Source organism: Mobula hypostoma, chromosome 12 (genome assembly GCF_963921235.1).
Source record: "Mobula hypostoma chromosome 12, sMobHyp1.1, whole genome shotgun sequence".
Lineage (NCBI taxonomy): Eukaryota > Metazoa > Chordata > Chondrichthyes > Myliobatiformes > Myliobatidae > Mobula > Mobula hypostoma.
Genome location: NC_086108.1, coordinates 26600880 through 26622175, shown reverse-complemented (window position 1 = coordinate 26622175; position 21296 = coordinate 26600880). Strand labels below are relative to the sequence as shown.

At 42.7% G+C, this 21296-nt stretch overlaps 1 protein-coding gene across 8 annotated transcripts in view; it reads right to left on the bottom strand.

Annotated features, from left to right (window-relative positions):
* LOC134354666 (BMP/retinoic acid-inducible neural-specific protein 3-like) overlaps positions 1 to 21296 on the bottom strand; it is a 243721-nt gene that overhangs the window by 29198 nt on the left and 193227 nt on the right. For all 8 annotated transcript variants that reach the window (XM_063063762.1, XM_063063756.1, XM_063063757.1 and 5 more), the window contains exon 7: positions 13909 to 14131. In XM_063063762.1, the coding sequence (XP_062919832.1) occupies positions 13909 to 14131 (223 nt within the window). The remainder of the gene's footprint in view (positions 1 to 13908; positions 14132 to 21296) is intronic.

Sequence of the window (21296 nt, the reverse complement as noted above, 5' to 3'; positions counted from 1 at the left end):
TTCCAGGGGAGGTGGGATGTCTGTGTATGGGTTGTGATTATGCACCTGTTATTGTGTTGTTATAGACGTGGGTAGAAGGTCATCAAACTCAGAGAAGTTGTGCTGTAACTATTGCTAAATTTTATTCTAAGAATTTATTTCTAAGTTTGGGATCCCTGAGAAAAATCTTGCGATAATAGTCCTCACTTTACAGGTAAAGTTATATAGAAATTAACAAAGGCCTTGTATTTCACCTGCCCTTACCACTGTCAATCTTACAGGGAAGCTGAAGGACAGAACGGGGCTCTGAAAAACAGGTTAGCTAAATTGCACAATAACACTGAGATAAAGTGGCTGAAGGCAATTCCACTGGCCCCAATGACAATGCTCTGTGCTCCAAATTGCGTATCAGGCCTATCTCCGCATGAGATAGTTTGGGACATCTCATGCGCCTGCCAGTCACCCCACCCTTTTAATTAAACAGATGGACATCCATATTATGAGCAAAGGCATGTTGCATTATTGTATAGCATTAGCATTGTATAGACGTAGCGCGCCAAGGTTTAAAAAGAGAATATTTTCAACAGTTCTTGTTTCAGTCGAAGCAAGCAGCTGAGAAGGAAGTGAAGAAATCGGGTAGAAAAAGTCATTTTTTTAAACACTGCTCGGGGAGAAGGGTCTGCACTGCGCAGGCGCGTGACGTAGCGCGCCAAGGTTTAAAAACAGACCGCCATATACAGTGGCCATCGTTGTAGCAGCCATCGTCGGAGTGGACTGAGTCAGAGTGGTATGGCTTTGGCTCAATAGGCTTCGGCGAGACCAGGCAGAGACCAGGGTAGGTTCCGGTAAGTTTTTTGTTCAGATTGTTTAGAGTAGAGAGAATGCCAGGCAGGATGTTGGAATGCTCCTCTTGCAGGATGTGGGAAGTCAGGGAGCCCTCCAGTGTCCCTGACAACGACACCTGCAAGAAGTGCATCCAGCTGCAGCTTCTGACAAACCGCGTTAGGGAACTGGAGCAGGAGCTGGAGGACCTGCGGATCATTCGGGAGAATGAGGAGATTATAGATAGTAGCTACAGGGAGGTAGTTATGCCAAAGGAGCAGAGGATAGGAAATTGGGTCACTGTCAGGCGAGGGAAGAGGAAAGGGCAGGCAGAGCAGGGTTCCCCTGTGGCCATTCCCCTCAACAACAAGTATACCACATTGGATACTGTTGGGGGGGTGACTGGTGACTTACCTGGGACAAGATGCAGTAGCCGGATCTCTGGCACTGAGTCTGGCTCTGCAGTGCAGAAGGGAGGGTGGAAAAAGAGGAGAGCGGTAGTGATAGGGGACTCGATAGTTAGAGGTATAGATAGGAGGTTCTGTGGTCGTGACAGAGAATCCAGGATGGTTTGTTGCCTCCCAGGTGCCAGGGTCAAGGATGTCTCTGATCGATTGCATGACATTCTGAAGTGGGAGGGTGATCAGCCAGATGTCGTGGTGCACATCGGTACCAATGACATAGCAAGGAAGAGTGAGGAGGTCCTGGAGAGTGAGTATAGAGAGCTTGGTAGGAAGTTGAAAAGCAGGACCTCCAGGGTAGTAATCTCAGGATTGCTACCTGTGCTAGGTGCCAGTGAGGGTAGGAATAGGATGCTCTGGAGGAGGAACAAGTGGCTGAGGAACTGGTGTAGGGGGCAGGGTTTCAGATTTCAGGATCATTGGGACCTCTTCAGGGGCAGGTGGGACCTGTACAAGAGAGACGGGTTACACTTGAACTACAGGGGGACCAATATCCTTTCAGGGAGGTTTGTTAGTGCTACTGGGGAGGCTTTAAACTAGATTTGCAGGGGGATGGGAACCAGGGTGCCAGAGCTAACAGTGTGGCTGGGGTGAAAATAAATGATGTTAAAAGTTCAAGCAAATCCGCTAATAGAAAGGTTGTGAGTGGTGGTAAAAATCTTCTGAGGTGTATATATTTCAATGCTAGGAGTATTGCGGGGAAGGCGGATGAGTTGAGGGCGTGGATTGACATGTAGAATTATGACATTATAGCAATTAGTGAAACTTGGCTACAGGAGGGGCAGGACTGGCAGCTTAATATTCCAGGGTTCTGATGTTTCAGATGTGATCGAGGCAGAGGAATGAAAGGTGGGGGAGTAGCATTGCTTGTTAGGGAAAATATTACAGTAGTGCTCAGGCAGGACAGATTAGAGGGCTTGTCTACTGAGTCCTCGTGGGTGGAGCTGAGAAACAGGAAAGGTATGGCCACATTAGTGGGATTGTATTACAGACCACCCAATAGTCAATTAGAATTAGAAGAGCAAATCTGCAGAGAGATAGCAGGCAACAGCAGGAAATATAAAGTTGTGGTGGTAGGGGATTTTAATTTTCCATACATTGACTGGGACTCCCATACTGTTAGGGGTCTAGATGGTTTAGAGTTTGTAAAATGTGTTCAGGAAAGTTTTCTAAATCAATATATACAGGGACCAACTAGAGGGGATGCAATATTGGATCTCCTGTTAGGAAACGAGTTAGGACAAGTGACGGAAGTCTGTGTAAGGGAGAACTTTGGTTCCAGTGATCACAACACCATTAGTTTCAACTTGATCATGGACAAGGATAGATCTGGTCCTAGGGTTGAGGTTCTGAACTGGAAGAAGGCCAAATTTGAAGAAATGAGAAAGGATCTAAAAAGCATGGATTGGGACAGGTTGTTCTCTGGCAAAAGTGTGATCAGTAGGTGGGAAGCCTTCAAAGGAGAAATTTTGAGAGTGCTGAGTTTGTATGTTCCTGTCAGGATTAAAGGCAAAGTGAATAGGAATAAGGAACCTTGGTTCTCAAGGGATATTGCAACTCTGATAAAGAAGAAGAGGGAGTTGTATGACATGTATAGGAAGCAGGGAGTAAATAAGGTGCTTGAGGAGTATAAGGAGTGCAAGAAAATACTTAAGAAAGAAATCAGGAGGGCTAAAAGAGGACATGAGATTGCTTTGGCAGTCAAAGTGAAGGATAATCCAAAGAGCTTTTACAGGTATATTAAGAGCAAAAGGATTATAAGGGGTAAAATTGGTCCTCTTGAAGATCAGAGTGGTCGGCTATGTGCGGAACCAAAGGAAATGGGGGAGATCTTAAATAGGTTTTTTGCGTCTGTAATTACTAAGGAAACTGGCATGAAATCTATGGAATTAAGGGAAACAAGTAGTGAGATCATGGAAACTGTACAGATTGAAAAGGAGGAGGTGCTTGCTGTTTTGAGGAAAATTAAAGTGGATAAATCCCCGGGACCTGACAGGGTGTTCCCTTGGACCTTGAAGGAGACTAGTGTTGAAATTGCAGGGGCCCTGGCAGAAATATTTAAAATGTCGCTGTCTACAGGTGAGGTGCCGGAGGATTGGAGAGTGGCTCATGTTTTTCCGTTGTTTAAAAAAGGATTGAAAAGTAATCTGGGAAATCATAGGCCGGTAAGTTTAACATCGGTAGTAGGTAAGTTATTGGAGGGAGTACTAAGAGACAGAATCTACAAGTATTTGGACAGACAGGGACTTATTAGGGAGAGTCAACATGGCTTTGTGCCTGGTAGGTCATGTTTGACCAATCTATTGGAGTTTTTCGACGAGGTTACCAGGAAAGTGGATGAAGGGAAGGCAGTGGATATTGTCTACATGGACTTCAGTAAGGCCTTCGACATGGTCCCGCATGGGAGGTTAGTTAGGAAAATTCAGTCGCTAGGTATACATGGAGAGGTGGTAAATTGGATTAGACATTGGCTCAATGGTAGAAGCCAAAGAGTGGTAGTAGAGAATTGCTACTCCAAGTGGAGGCCTGTGACTAGTGGTGTGCCACAGGGATCAGTGCTGGGTCCATTGTTATTTGTCATCTATATCAATGATCTGGATGATAATGTGGTAAATTGGATCAGCAAGTTTGCTGATGATACAAAGATTGGAGGTGTAGTAGACAGTGAGGAAGGTTTTCAGAGCCTGCAGAGGGACTTGGATCAGCTGGAAAAATGGGCTGAAAAATGGCAGATGGAGTTTAATACTGACAAGTGTGAGGTATTGCACGTTGGAAGGACAAACCAAGGTAGAACATACAGGGTTAATGGTAAGGCGCTGAGGAGTGCAGTAGAACAGAGGGATCTGGGAATACAGATACAAAATTCCCTAAAGGTGGCGTCACAGGTAGATCGGGTCGTAAAGAGAGCTTTTGGTACATTGGCCTTTATAAATCAAAGTATAGAGTATAAGGGCTGGAATGTTATGATGAGGTTGTATAAGGCATTGGTGAGGCCGAATCTGGAGTATTGTGTTCAGTTTTAGTCACCAAATTACAGGAAGGATATAAATAAGGTTGAAAGACTGCAGAGAAGGTTTACAAGGATGTTGCCGGGACTTGAGAAACTCAGTTACAGAGAAAGGTTGAATAGGTTAGGACTTTATTCCCTGGAGCGTAGAAGAATGAGGGGAGATTTGATAGATATATAAAAAATAATGATGGGTATAGATAGAGTGAATGCAAGCAGGCTTTTTCCACTGAGGCAAGGGGAGAAAAAAACCAGAGGACATGGGTTAAGGGTGAGGGGGGAAAAGTTTAAACGGACCATTAGAGGGGGCTTCTTCACACAGAGAGTGGTGGGAGTATGGAATGAGCTGCCAGACGAGGTGGTAAATGCGGGTTCTTTTTTAACATTTACGAATAAATTGGACAGATACATGGATGGGAGGTGTATGGAGGGATATAGTCCGTGTGCAGGTCAATGGGACTAGGCAGAAAATGGTTCGGCACAGCCAAGAAGGGCCAAAAGGCCTGTTTCTGTACTGTAGTTTTTCTATGGTTTCTAATAAAAGCTCTTAAAGTTTCTCATTAACAGGTACTTGAAGCCCAGAAGATCATGCTTGCTGCAGAGTGTCAGATCTACCAGTCAGGAGTTTGTGTACTGGTAAGAGTCTACTGATGAAAGAACTGCCTGTGGGAAAATCCATTCCAAGTGTTGCTGACCACGTATAGCGCTTTAAAGGTCCATGTAAAGCCATTGTGGATATATGCCTTGCACGTTAAGCTAACAGTGCCACTGGACCTGGAAGCAGGTGGCTGGAAGAACCATGATGATAAGGACAAATGGACTGAACTCTTGAACTTTGCTAGTTGCCACCACTATTAAGTAATCACTATGCATTACAAGTTTCGGGTAATCTGGACATCTACTTTCTGCCTAAATGCAGAAGTATCCCAAGACACGACTGCTCCTAAAGTTTTTCTTCACCTTAGTTATGAACATGTGTCACATACTAATTGGCCAGGTTGTTTGGTGTGCTCTAGAGAATGTCTGTACATTCAGAACGTAGATTGCCAATACATTTAGATTAGATAAGATTAGACTATGAGGACACGCAGTCCTCTTTTATTGTCATTTAGTAATGCATGCATTAAGAAATGATAGAATGCTTTTCCAGAATGATATCATGAAAACACATGACAAACCAACTTAACAACTAACAAAAACCACATAGTTATAACATATAGTTACAACAGTGCAAAGCAGTACCATAATTTGATAAGAACAGACCATGGCACAGTAAATGTTTCAAAGTCTCTCGAAAGTCCCATCATCTCACGCAGACGGTAAACATCCAGCGCCGCCAACTTGCCGATGCAGCATCCTGGAAGCATCCGACCACAGTCCAACTCTGAGTCCGTCTGAAAACTCTGAGCCTCCGACCAGCTCTCCGACACCGAGCACCGAGCACCGAGCACCATCTCTGCCGAGCGCTGCGACCCCAGCCCCGGCAACAGGCAATAGGCAAAGCCGAGGATTTGGGGTCTTCGTCTCCAGAGGTTCTCGATCGCACAGTAGCAGCGGCGGCGAAGCAGGCTTTTCAGAAGTTACTCCAGGTGTTCCTCCGTGCTTCTCACGGCTGTCTCCATCAAATCCGGATTGTGCAAGGCCCCCTAGTTACACATACGATATTCATTCGGAATGGCCGCGCGCGCTGCGTCGCGCCACCATCTTCTCCTCCCTCCTGCAAGTGGGAAAATCCTCCTTACATTTATACCCCTGGATCCTAGTGAATTTGATTCTGTGTTATACTTTAATAACAAAATTATTACTGTAAGGAGTTGCAATGATTGAATAACCCCCCGCTCTGAAGTTGCTATATGGGGATGGAGGTGAAATGTGTTATTGTAATCTTCAAGGGACGGGACTAGACTTAGGTAACAGTAAGTACAATGTCTATACTACCGGTGACCCTCTGAATCCCATTAAAGGTACTTACCAGCTATGTGGATATCACTGGCTGCCAAGTTACCCTTTCTATAATGGGAGTTTTGGTCCGAACCAAAACCATGGAGGGGTAATTCTGCTGGGCCTGTGTAGTACCACAGATGTACCACCGGCCCACTCTCTTTCTACATTCTAATGTGGGTTGCACTGAGTGTCTCTGGATTGTAGCGTTCCTGCTCTGGGAACTCAACAAAATGGCTCATGAAAGCATTAACATTGCCTCAGCACTGCTGGAGAAACTGGCTACTAACATAGCCTTAGCACTACATGACACGAGCCAGTTCATCAATGACATCATCAAGGGAGATGAGGCTGAGTACAGGGCTACGGTAGTAAACTTTGTCACATGGTGTGAGCAGAATTATCTGCAGCTTAATGTGAAAAAGACTAAGGAGTTGGTGGTAGACCTGAGGAGGGCTAAGGCACCGGTGACCCCTATTTCCATCCAGGGGGTCAGTGTGGACATGGTGGAGGATTACAAATACCTGGGGATACGAGTTGACAATAAACTGGACTGGTCAAAGAACACTGAGGCTGTCTACAAGAAGGGTCAGAGCGATCCTTATTTCCTGAGGAGAATGAGGTCCTTTAACATCTGTCAGACGATGCTGAGGATGTTCTACGAGTCTGTGGTGGCCAGTGCTATCATGTTTGCTGTTGTGGGCTGGGGCAGCAGGCTGAGGGTAGCAGACACCAACAGAATCAACAAACTCATTTGTAAGGCCTGTGATGTTGTGGGGGTGGAACTGGACAATCTGACGGTGGTGTCTGAAAAGTGGATGCTGTCCAAGTTGCATGCCATCTTGGACAATGTCTCCTATCCACTACATAATGTACTGGTTGGGCACAGGAGTACATTCAGCCAGAGACTCATTCCACCAAGATGCAACACAGAGCGTCGTAGGAAATCATTCCTGCCTGTGGTCATCAAACTTTACAACTCCTCCCTTGGAGGGTCAGACACCCTGAGCCAATAGGCTGGTTCTGGACTTATTTCCTGGCATAATTTACATATTACTATTTAATTATTTATGGTGCAACTGTAATGAAAACCAATTTTCCTCGGGATCAATAAAGTATGACTACTATGACTGACGAAATGCGGCCAGTCCATGATGTGGCCCCCGAAATTGACTTGCACCTGACTTTGTATTGTCTAAGAGAGGTAGTCCTTGTACCAGGTGTGTTGCACATACATCCCTGATACCAACAGCACCCTGTCCCTGATGAAACTGTCACAGAGCTTCAGAGACTGTGCTATTGAAATTCAGCAAGATTAGTGTTGTCCTCTACAGGACAAAGAGGAGGGGGAGGGAATGTGCAAGTTGCAGTAGGCAAAGGTTAAAGCAAGGATGGCCTGAGGCAGTTGTAGCAACTGAGACTTTCGAAACAAGACCACCAGAGACTCCTCTGCTTACTACTGATGAAATAGGCTGGGTTCACTGCGACAATGTGTACCCAAGCCTGATGAGTGAGGCGACTGTAGTTGCAACCCTTACAGAAAGATCATCCTAAAACATAGCATTCCATTACACATTGAAGGGTGCCAGAGACGGACAAGATAACAGAAGGATGTGAAACATATCTAAAAAACTGAGTCTGTTTTGTTGTTACCAACTTCAAAATATCCTCGACTGTCCACTTGAAGTTTGGATTGACTTTAACACCTCTAGTGTAATGGCGATTGATTTTATGAATTCACAAATATACAATTTACAATGATCAATATCCATAACTGATAAGCCAATTCTGTATAAATATTGCGGTTTTCTGTTCAGATTTCAGAACAGTGTGGTGACAGGGTCCATGCTGTTCTCCTTGTGCATAAGTAAAATAAAAAGAATGTTTGAGTTGTAAGAGTCTGGGCCTAGTTATTTTAGCTACTTATTTATTCATTTTATTAAGGGTGATGACAGCTATACCAACACTTTCAGGAAGCAAATGGTGCAGTGGCAAAAATTAGGGAGCACCTTTTGGATATTTGCAGTTAACTTCATGTCTGTTCCTCACCTAAAGATGATGTAGCATTTATACAAAATCTACAGTAAGCCCCATTACCCTTGTCACTACTTTGGCAGCAGATTATAGCCTGCTGCACAAAACCAGTGAGAAACAGTAAAACAGTAAAGTAAAATGTAAAGAAATACTTGAAATGCTTTTTATGAAAGAATACACCAAGGAACATTTACCACAGTAATGAACATTTCTCAGTCTCATATTGCAAATGAGGGGTTAGGGAGGCATTCAAAACATTCAAAGATAAAAGTGGAGGAATAACTGAGATTTAAGACAAAGCAGTAGAATTACTTGGCTATTCATTCCTACAAACATTCACAAGGGAAAATAAATCCAATTGTTACACAAAATAATCAAGGACAGTGCACTTGATATGTTAGGATGAAGATCAGCAATGCCTGGACTAGATATTGATGAAGCATAATGAAAACATCATTCAATTGAGGTGCTACAGAGCTGACAGAAGCAACTGCAATATGTGCATTGATAAAGATGTGCAAATTCTGTGCAAAAGGTGGAAATCAGCTGAAGATCAGAAGCAGTGAAAAGAACCACACCTAAGTGGGGATAATAATGTGGTGTTCATTATTAAATGTTAGCAGGCTTTCTAGGTCTTAGAAACAAGGTAGACACTGGAAGCCTGTTTGATATAGTTCTGCATGAAAACCTACCAGTAATCTTGCAGGAATATGGGAGAGGATCAGTATCAGACCAAAGAAGCTGTTGTTGGGGCAAGGCCAGCAAGGTCAGTGCCAATTGGTAGCCAAGCGATGCTTGCTGCTTCCGAATCTACTCCCACTGGCTGTGGGGCAATGTCCCTTGACTGCCCACTCCCATTCCCTGGCTGCAGGGCTAGCTATCCCGTTTGCCAGGCCATGTGTCCAGACAGTTCTTCCTCACATTTCTCTTATTTGCAGTGCTTTTTATTTATATCATGTGACTCTGCCTTCAGTTATTTTACTTCCTCTTCGAAAGGATCAGATTGGATGTAACTACTACCCCTGTACCACCAGACTGATTCATTCTAATTGCTACCTGCACAGCCCACTGAAGTGTGATTGTCAGTGTCTTACTCAAATCACTTGGGCAGGTTTGATGTTTAATGACAAGGATTCACAAAGGTCAGGCAAAATCCCTTATAACGTTCCCAAAATCATGACCGTTCCCCCCCACCCCCCCCCCACCATCTTGCATGGACTCTCTAGCTTAGAGAGAGTTCACATCAAATCCAGGCCTATATTTCCATGAGACAGGATCTTTTGAGACAGCTAGAAATACCAAGCAGTTGGATGGGAAGCTCATGTTTCTGCCTGAAGCAAAATGCACCACTAGGCAGTTACGAGCAGCCTCTCTTCTCCCAGCTGGGATATTTAAAGAGTGCATGCAGTCATACAATCATAATCAATGGGAAAGGAGGGCTGGCTCCAGGAATCAGTGGAAACAGAATGAATTATTCATCAGTAAGCAGCTCCTAAGGAAAACTACGCATTTTTTAAAAACTGCCACTCAGCCGTTAGCCTGACTATAAATATAACTGCACAACCCTGCAAAGTGCTCACTGGGGACAATGCTCATGGCATTAACCAATGGTTTAAAGATAGGCAATTCTTCCTCTGAATACTGCAGCTCACTGGATTACTGACTGACATGTGGCTGCAAACAAGGAATAGAATATTTACTGCAGTACTCAATTAGTGGGCAATCAGTCACTATGTAAACACTTCCAGGAAGGGTAGTAGATTTGACCTTGGGAACATGACCAACAAGCAAACAAGAAAAAAAACAGTGCAGTCGACAGTATTGATGTCAAACTTGGTGCTTCTGAATAAACCGGCTGTGCCACTCAAACAAAGCAATTTGAAAAAAAGGTTTGTCTGGGTACATGTTAGTGGCTCATCTAGTAGAGCCACTTCCCCCAGTACCAGAGACCTGAGCTTGATCCTGACCACAACTCCTTGGTTGAAGTCAATTTGGGTTATGGCTGAGCTGGGCTTTGTTGGACCAATTTGCCACTAGAGTACAAATTTATTCTCCTCTCTCAATGGCTCCCAGCTACTTTATGTGTGTGGTGCCAATTTGCCACCAGAATAAATACTTGTTTCATCTCACACTGGCTCCAGACTACTTTCAGTGATTATAATTCAGCACGATGTTGGAAAGCATGTCAAGTTTAAAATTGATCTTGGAAGCATGTTGGGCCCTAACGAAGGTGTGATACAGGCCCATCTTGAGTTATTTATTTATTTCATACTGTAGATGGCATTACATTGATCAAAGGTCAAAGACCTTTAAGCAAGGTAGTACAGTTACCACCATAGTCCTAATCTACAGTGTTTATTGTTTACTGTTTATTGAGAAACAACATGGAATGGACCCTTCCAGTTCATTGAGCCACCCTGCCCTGGAATCCCCTGATTTAATCCTAGCCTAAACCTGAGACAATTTACAAGGACCAAATAACCTACCAACCAGTACATCTTCGGACTGTCGGAGGAAGCCAGAACACCTGGAGAAAACCCATGCGGTCACGCGGAGAACGTACAAACTCCTTACAGGTAGCGGTGGGAATTGAATCTGGGTCATCTGTACTGTAAAAGGATGGTTGCCAACCACTATGCAATCTTGCTTCCCTATTTATTTATTGAGATACAGTGCGGAATTAGGCCTTCTGGCCTTTCGAGCCACAACACTCAGCAACCCCTGATTTAACCCTAGCAAAACAATAGGGCAATTTACAATGACCAACTGACCTATTGGTAGGTTTTTGGACTGTGGGAGGAAACTGGAGTATTCGAAGCAAACCCGCATCGTCACTGGAAGAATGCACAAACTCCTTACAGGCAGTAGTGGGAATGGTTAGGTTCATGTAAGGTGAAGTTTGGAGAAGACAGATTTTGACCTCTTTAGGACAGTGGCCGGTTAATCGACCTACCTGCATATCTTTGGGACATGAGAGGAAATGGGAACATTCTGGAGAAAACATCATTTTGGATGAAACCCACAGAATCACAGGGAGGATCTGCAAACACAACATAGACTGCACTGATGGTCAGGATCAAGCTCAGGTGTCTGGTGTGTGCCACTGACAAACCTTTTTTTAATAGCTTTGATTGAGTGGCAAACCAGCAAAGGCACTGCCCTACAGCGCTAGACACCTGGGTTCAGATGTTGCCTGTGGGGGTGGGGGGATTACAGAGTTTTCTATTATTGCACATCCTCCTACTGGTGTCCCTGTTTCATCCAACACCCCAAAGAAGAGCAGGTTGATAAGTCACTGCATTTGATCACTGTAAATTGCCCCTAGTGGGTAGGTGTGTGACAGAATTCAAGGGGGAGAGGATGGGAATCAGGAGAGAATATAAAATGGGTTATTTATGATTAGTATGAATTCAGCAGGCTAAAAGGAATGCTTCTGTGCCATGTATCTTTGTGACTTAAGGTTCACTTCCTGACTCACAAATGGAAATTGGTGGTGGACTGTGTTTCAATTCTGAACATGATGGCTCTTCCCAATGCAAGTACTATGAAGGACGCAGGACATGGCTGTCATGTGTTCCTTCAATCCCTGCTACTAATTCCCAAAGAAAGACTTGAGAACAGGCTTCTGTAGACGTTCTTGTAGACAAATTATCACCAGGTTTAGACCACTTGGAATATTGCTCAGAACTGCTGGTAATATTACAAAAGAGAAATGCATGTAGAATAAATAAAAATGAGATTTTTATGGGATTAGTGTGAATCATAAAGCACAGAAACAGACCCTTAGCTCAACTGATCAATACTGAACAGGATTCCATTTAAGTTAACCCCATTTGTTCATACTTGATCCATGTCCCTCTAATTGCTCCTATCCATGTACTTTTTCAAGCACCTTTCAAACGTTGTCAATGTACCTGCCTTGTCCATTTCCTCAGCAGCTCATTCCATATATTGACCACAGTCTGGATGGGAAAGTTACCCCTCGGGTTCATTGATTGTCAATGTGGACGTGGTAGATTGAAGAGCCTGTTTCTGTACTGCCTGATTAAGAGAGTATGTTTTGTGAGGAAAGGGTGGGTGAGCTAGGGCTTTTCTCTATGGAGCAGAGGAGGATAGGAGGTGACTTCTGATCTTTAACAATGATCCTGTGTGACATTTCATTCTTTCCATTAAGTAAGCTTTCATCAGGAAGATAGTTAAAAAAAAACTCTAGTCAAGGAACCTTTGGTGGTAGTGTAGTTATATGGGAACACAAAAGCACCCTTTGACTATACCACTCACTGGAGCTTGTTTTGCCTGTCTAGTGATATTCAAATAACTGTTATGCAATGTTGTGGGGAGGGCAGAATTGGACAAAAATAGCTTTATGCCATATCTTAGATCTTAGTTTAAAACTTAGCTTGTTGTGGCAATTCCTGAATTTAAATGTTGGGAGAGCTTTCCTTTCAGGCAATAATATCTGGATGCAAATTATTAAATCCTCAATCCCTCCTAATCCATCTGTCAGTGAATTTAAAACTCTGCCACTTTGTTATTGTTTTCTCTCCTAAAAGAAATAGATATTTCCAGTTCAGTCCATCTTGCCTCCAGTAACTTAACACACTTAAGTTAATTCTCCCCTCAGCTTCTTGTGTGCAAAAGACAACAACTCCAGTCCTCATAACTCCATTTCTCCCATATCTAAATGAATCTCCTCTGCATCTCTGCAACTTTTGCAGTTTCTTCCTCTAGTGTCATGACCAGATCACACCTGACACTTTAGATAGTGCCTAACAATTGTTTTATAATCTCCAGCATAACTTCTTCATTTGGCCAAGTCCCATGTGTCTTCTTTAATCACCTTACCTATCACTCTCGCTACCTTCAAAGATGTACTGGAAGTATTCTTTATAACATCTATCATTTATAGTCTATTCCCTCAAGTGCATTACCTTGAACTTCTCCGGAATGAATTCCACTAACTACTTCTGCAACCAGCCCTGCAGAGTAGAATTCAGTTCAAAGTTGCACAAACAAAAGCTAGTTGAAAAGTGATTCAACAAAGCAATATACAGTATTTTTGGGTCCAGCTGTGAAAATGCAATTGCCAGAGATTGGGTGCATTAGAAAATCATCAGAGGTAAGGGATGAGGCAGTATACCCTCAAAACTGTAAGCAAAGGATTGAATGAGGAAATATATTGAAACACGTGTATTTTCATGCAGTCAGAATGAACAAAATGTACAAAAAGATATCAGTTAAAATATAAATTTCAAAACATTACAAGGTTTGGCAAACCTCTCCCCTCTTGTTCAAAATAAAAGATACAATAAATTTTCAAGGATTTTGTTTACTTTCAAGTTTCATATATGAATAATTATTAGTTAATACTATGTATATTGCAGTATAATACCATTAATACTGTAGTTGTTAATGGAGAATATTCATTACAGGTTGTCTAGTTCCTATGAATGCAAATAAATACCTTTCAATTGATTATTTTATGGAATAATTATAAGATCTGTTACCTGGTACCAACTATTCATTTCTAAGCCAAATCATCTATTTTTCCAACCTTATATTATGTGGCAAAGTCAAGTCTTATCCTTCAAACCTCATAGCGAGTCAATAATGGAGGCAAAGTTATTTAGTTACTACAGTTTGCTGGGTGTGAATATCATGTACCTTTCTCTGGGGAGGACGAATTTCGGTTGTTTCTGGCAGCGCTTACTTAGGCTGAAGAGCTTTCGGACAGTCTTCTGTGCCTTGCTGAAGAGCACCTTCAGAGTGGCCTCCAGTTGCTCATAGCGGTGCTGGAGACTGAAGTCCATTGTCCAGAGCTGAAGGATGGTGGAGCTGTTCAGGAAATACTCAGTCGGCAGCTTCTTCAGAAAGGTCTTGAACTCATCTGTGTGAGGGACCACATCAGAATTGCTTGAATAATTGCAGCAGGACCAACAATGTACCCAAAAAAGAGAAAAAAGCGACAGCACATACTGGAACTTGGAGCAATAAACAATCGGCTGGAAGAATTTAGGAGATCAAGCAGCACCTGTGAGGGGGGAAGGGTTGAAATGCTGCAGCAAAACAGAGTAGAAAGGTGAGAGAGCCTTTATAAAGATGAGCAAGGGAGGGATGAGATAAGTCGCAAAGTCAAAATAAATTTATGGTCAAAGTAAACACAAAAGATTCTGCAGATGCTGTAAATCTAGAAAAATGAGCATAAACAGCTGAAGGAACTCAACAAGTCAAGCAGTATCTATGGAGAAAAATAAAGTCAATACTTTGGACCAAGACCCTTCATCAGGATCTGATGTCCAATAAGATTGTAGAGGTAGCACTCCTGGGATCTGATAAGTAATGAAGGTGATAATGAGAACAATTAGGTGAGATCTAGAGGTCAGATGGAATCACATAGGGGAAGGGGGGTACATGGTCAATGAAATGTGTAGATAGTAGATGGATTCAACCAGGAAAAGTGTCGGGGGGAGGGTGTGGTGGAATGCATGATGAGGTCTGGGAACGGAACAACATAAGAAACCCTTATGTGATTAGAGAAAAATATCATAATCTGCAAACATCGCTAGATGTATGATGCAAAATCACGTTTGCAACTGCCAAATCTCAGCCTACATCTTTTCAAACTCAGCTGCCGATGGAAACCAGCTTTTGAAAATTATCTATCTTCCACCATTCAAAGAGCTTTTGCAGGTTCTATGATCCTTTGGCCATGGAAAACATCCAGCCCCTGTATGCTGAAGCTGGACATAGAAAGAAATAGATCCCATCTACAGTCTGTCGCATTTTGTCTCATTATCTATATAGCTGAGGGGGGGTGGTGGGTGGTGCTGGAGATGAGAGTTGTGAGAAAGACAGACAGGCAGAGAAATGTTGGATATATGGAAAATGGAGATAACTGGAAGCGAGACAGATAGCAGGAAGCAAATGGTAATGGAATAGTTGAATGTCTGAAAGAGATATATGAACATCAGGGAGCCATTGACTGTTCAAGAAATTACTATATCAGCAGAGAAATATTTAAAAGGATTAAAAAAGTAGTTTTATTTGTCAGATGTATATTACAACATCAACGCATACAGTGAAAAGCTTCAATTTGTGTAAACCTGGGGGCATCCCACAAGGGTCAGCACACTTCTGTCACCAGCAGCAACTTACACCCTAACCCATATGTCCTTGGAATGTGGGAGGGAACCAGAGCACCTGGAGGAAACCAAAGCACCTGGAGGAAACTAGAGTACCTAGAGGAAACCAGAGCACTCAGAGGGAACCAGAGCACCCAGAGGGAACCAAAGCACCCAGAGGAAACCTGTCAGATTTTGAAATATAGCCCTGGTAACCTTTATTCTGATTGTTCTGCTGACTTCAATTCTGATGGCACTGCCATCAAATTTAAATGGAATTTTAATTTAAAATTAAAATCTATTTAAATGGATTATATAAGGAGAGCAGCCATTTTTTTTGGTGGGGGTTTTCAGTCAGACTGAAACATATTTACACAATCCTGTTTTGCCTTTCCTCTGACTGAGCCATCAAAAATAATCGTCTGTAAAGTTTGGATTAGATCATAAAGGAGAATGCTACCTGAGCAATACTGAGCAATATTTTGTGTTAAGATTATGTAAAACTTTATTCCCAATTATCTGTATAGTGTTCAACCAGCCCTGGTAATTAAATGAATGCTTAGATGATATTAATCTTCTCGCACACTTGAAAATTTAGCAGCTCATGTTCTGCATAATTTTGGATATTTTACATTTAAATCTAGCTTCTTATGTTTCTTATTTTTTTTATGAATGTGTGACTTAATCATCCTAAGTTTGTTGCATTAAGTGCTTATGTTACTTTTCTGGTTCTTTCTCCATTTCACCCTTATTCCATTGAATGTGTGTGTGCTGCCCAGACAAAGCACCTGGAGCTTGGATGCAATACCCTGAATCTGGTGTTCGCTTGAGTGGGGTTTGGCTTACTGCTGAATTGTGTACTTCCCACTTCACACGCAAAGAGATAGGTACAAAACCCATGAGGTCATGGGGAGAATATACGGAATAAACCCCAATCGGTGAGCACTGGCTCTGTAGTGAATGTGCTGTCTACTGCGCTACTGTGCCACCCCAAGATAAAAGTATAAATGCAGCGGCAGAAAAATAATGTTCTATAATGTAGGAATCATTCTTAAAGTTCAAAGTAAATTTACTATCAAGGTACATGTACATATACAACCCTGAAATTCATTTTCTTGCAGGCATACTCAATAAATCTATAATAGAATAATAACCAGGAGAGGAAGATCTTTGACAGCCTTGTGCTACTCATTGCCTACATGCAAGACATGGGGGTGGATACCTCCCTGGTCATCCTGGACCAGGAGAAAGCCCTTGACAGGATATCACACACGTAAAAGATGAACGTATTCTCCAAGATAGGATTTGGGGATGGAGTCAGGAATTGGATCCAATTGCTCAACACGGACATCTGTAATCAATGGGTGGGAAACAAATAGTTTCCCCAACATGTCTGCCCACTCTCCCCTGTCTTGTTCGTGTGTTGTATCGAACCCTTTGCTGAAACCATCAGGAAAGGCCAAAACATAAGAGGGGTGATGCTGCCAGGCAGTGGAGAAACCCAAGTGAAAATGTCCCTGAGCATGTTTGAATTCATTGTCTTCTGCTCAGATCTGAGGTCAGTTGGCAGATTGATCAACATTTATAACCAGTTTGAGCTGGCATCAGAGGCCAGAGTTAACCATACAAAGAGCAATGCCATGTTCTTCAATAACTGGGCCGAACAATTGGGATTATGGGGAGGGCACTCCCTATCAATAACTGGGAAGAATCTGATCATCAGGTGTGAGGTGCTCGGGGCTGGGGCACTTGGTGCAGGTGCAGCCCACCACCAACTCTTCCAGCTTGGGAATCACCCATGCTGTCTTCAACTTCATCGGGGGATCCAGGATGGAGTGGGTCAGACAAGTCACAATGCACAAGTTCCTGGACAATGATGGCAAAAATGGACCCAATGCTGCCCTCATCCCGATAATCAACTTCGTGCATGGCTACATCAGGCTGTGTGTGAACCTAAATACATGGCACCAAGTACCACGTACCAAGGTTCTGTCTGTCCCCAGTGTTGCAAAGGACAGGTCTGGCACAACTGCTGCATAATGTCCCAGTCAGCTGTGCGTTGCCACACTACCAGGTGTTGGTCTGGAAAAGTTCTTCCAGATTAAAACCTTTGACTACAAGTCCATCAAGCAATGGTGAACACAACAAATCCTGGAGACACTGTTGAAGAATGATGCGATGTACCCAGTAGGGTGGTTCCCTGAGCAGACAGTCCGTCTGGCAGAATGCCTCATCACCAGGCCTCACCAGGAAGTACCAATACCTTGTCTGGGTGCATCACTCTCACTGTGCACTGTCCAGGGATTGACTGTAATGAGGAATAGAGAGCAGCTCACCTCTTTGTGAACTGTGGATTTGCAAAGGGGGTGTGGAGAAAAACGCAAGGGCTTGTGTCGCACTCATCCCAAGCAGTCACGAGCTCTCCCCAGGGACACACAGGGAGACAAACATCACGTTCTGCTGGCAGATCATCAACTCAGTAAAAGATGCTCTTTGGTCTGTCTGAAAGTTGTTGGTCTGCTACCACATCGAGATGTCCGTGGAGGAATGCCGCCAAGTGACACATTCCAGGCCGCAAGAGGGCATGCTGAGGGATGCACTGAAGCTCGGTGCAGCCACCGCAAAGCATCGGCGGGGAAGGTCCACGGTATAGAGTTCTCCACCTACTGTAGAAGGAGTTGCCAGACTGGGGGAGGAAGTTCCTCAATTATTGTAATAGGATACCACAGCAGGGAGCCACATGTGTGGCAGCAGCGTTATTGATTGCTTGATATGTAGGAATGTAATAGAACAGTATGGAAAGCATTGACCTTGAATGTAAATCACGGAAAGGCATGGCACGATTTATTCTTCTAAATATTTTTAGTCTTTAATGTGTGTCGCTGAAGTTTATTTTGTTTTACAAAATTGCTAAGGAGACTTGCTTGTGATCTGAAGGCAGAAAGGTATTTGGGGTGATGAGGTTAGTTTTGGCGGGAGGGAAGGAGTGTGATAGAAGAGTGAAAAGGTATACCCGGACAAGGCAAAGCTCCATGAGTGTACAGAACCATTGATCTTAGGCTATATGTCACGTATCAAAATGTCTACACATAGAGACTGCATCATAGTGCATCACAGTAGAAGTGGTATAGATTTGAGAGCAACATCAAAGTGTAAAGGAACAAGCATTTCGAGAAAGTGAGAGAGAAGACTAAAGTGAAGCAGAAGGCATTTGGGAAGTGAAGTCTGGCAGGGAGATTGAGTCATAAGAAGCTGTGGCATTGAGATACAGGATGGAAAGGATACATAAAATAAGAAAGTTGGGGCCAAGTACAGAAAATGATGTGAAGATATACAGATAAGGGCAAAGAAACACTATAAAAACAAAAAATACTGAAAACACTCAGCAGGTAAAGCAACTTCTGTGTGAAGAGAAAAATAGTTAATGTTTCAGCTCGAAGACCTTTCTATAGATGCTGCCTGACCCACTGAGTGATGCCTGCATTTTGTAACCAATGCAGACTGAATTATACTCAATGTAATATATAGTCAAAAAAGAACATATCATATTGTGTTCTAGCTAAAGCTCTTAACCAAATATTAGATGCTCTTACCTCACTTGAGTTGGCCACCAACATCTCTATATTCCTCACAGGACTTTGGTAGTGATTATGATGAGAATCATAGACACAAAGATTGGTCCCTAAAGCCTTCAATTACCTGATCTTTCAAAGATGTGTCTACCTCCACCTTAAATACTTCTAATGATCCAGCTTCTGGGACAGAGAATTTCAGAGATTTACCTCCATCTGCACCCTCCTCAGTTTTATTGACCAGCTCCTTATCACGAAACTATATCCCTAAGTTCCAGACTTTAACATGAAAACATCTCATCATCTGCTCTGTCATGACCCCACCCTCCAGATTCATATTTTCAGCGTACACCCCCTCATTCTTCTAAAGTTCAGAGGATCCAGAGAAATCTGTCTAGTGTCTCTAAGCAGGACAATCCTTTCATCTCAGGAATAAGCATACTGAAAATCAATTTTGGATCACCTCCAATATAACTATATCATTTCTTAGGCAAGAGGGCGAGTAATCCAGATCTGACCTCACCAATATCCTGGTATAATTGTAATAAAATGTTTCTATTTCTAAATTCCAACCTTTTGAAAATAACAGCCTGATAGTGATCATATGGATAGCGTAATCATGGAATAACTAAAATGAGAACCAGTCTTCAGCAAATAAACCTGCATGAAATTTAACTTCCAACTGATACTTTGTTGCTAGTGTAACCAAACATATAGGTTTGGGAAATTGTGATTCTCTGCCATTGAACCTACATGGGGAAAGACAATAGATTAACATTCCTGCTATTAATACATTGTTAAATACGTTGAAATTTAAAGAGGTATCCCTGTCACTTAATGCACGGTTCAGGACAGGTCTGTTTTGTGACTCCACCTTCTGGTTTGTCGTATATTCGTGGAGCTCTCCTTCAACATTGTAACACAAGACTGGGTGTCTGCAGTTTGTACTCAGTGGCTTTTGCAACAAACACAGAATTGAATATTGAAAGAGGTTCTGCAAGTTAGGATGTGTTACAATTGTAATTATGTAATTCTGTAAATTTACCTGAGTATATTCAAAATGTGAAATAAGTGACTGTAGCAATTGAAACTGTTATTAGGCACTTATTGGTATCTTTGTGTTGAAGGAGTATTAAACGTCATGTCAGGGGAATGAGATTCCCTTGCATCCTCATGGACTCTCTCTCTTACCCCCCCCCCCCCGCCACCCTCTCTCTCTCGCTCTCTCGCTCTCTCTCTCTCTCTCTCTCTCTCTCCTGAAGGTTTGCTCTGAATAAAAACATTAATATTTCCCAGTAAGAACCTCTGTGTGGCTTAGTTTAATCAGGCACAACCGTCAATGTGCCTACTTGCTGTAGATGCCTGCCATCTTTTTTTCAACATGCACAAGAAGACATGTGATGTTCTTACAGTATATTAGATCAGTTTGATTCCTGGACTCCTGTCTCTCAGTTCAAAAATGATGCACTTGTGCATATGTAATTGCACGTATTGTTTGACGAGGCTTGTGCTAATATAGAAGTGTTAAAATGGCAAGTTGAGAGTTGACATCTCCATCACTTAAGCACTTCCAGCTTAAAATCCACTGAAATCTCTTCAAACTTGCCTTTTGATTAGTTCGCTTATATCACCTTGCTGGTCACGCTTTCAACTGTCAAAGCTCTTTGCTCTAAACCTCTGTCTTAATACCTCTCTTTCCTTTTTTAAGATGCATCTTACGACCTAGTTCTATAACAAAGCATGTGATCATCCAGTCCCAGTGTTTTCCTTAGTGTAAAATTCTGGGTGATTGCATTACTGCAAAGCATCTCTTGACAACAGGACAGGGAAGCAACAGAAAAATAAAAGTCCTTGTACTTGGCCACATACTGTAAAGGCAGGGCATGTGGGATGGCAGAGAGGGTGGTGAAGAGCATGCCAAACTCTAGACGAGATGGTGCATTTATTTAGTGGTGAATCTGTGGACATGGTTGCCACAGGCAGCTGTGGAGGCCAAGTCTTTATGTATATTTAAGACAGAGTTTAATAGATTCTTGATTGGTCACAGTATGAAGGGATATGGGGAGAAGGCAGCAGATTGGGGCTGAGAGGGAAAAGGGATCAGAAACAGCTTTAACCAGCATAGATCATGAAATTTGTTATCTTTATGGCAGCAGTGCAATGAAATACTTGATAAATAAATATAGAGAAAACGTTGAGTTATATTAAGTCTACTCAATATTTCAGTTAAAATAAGTAGTTCAACAAAGAACAGAAATAAAAAAAGTAGTGAGGTAGTGATCATGTGTTACAATGTCCATTTAGAAATCAGACGGCAGAGGGGGAAAAGCTGTTCCTGAAATGTCGGGTAAGTGTCTTC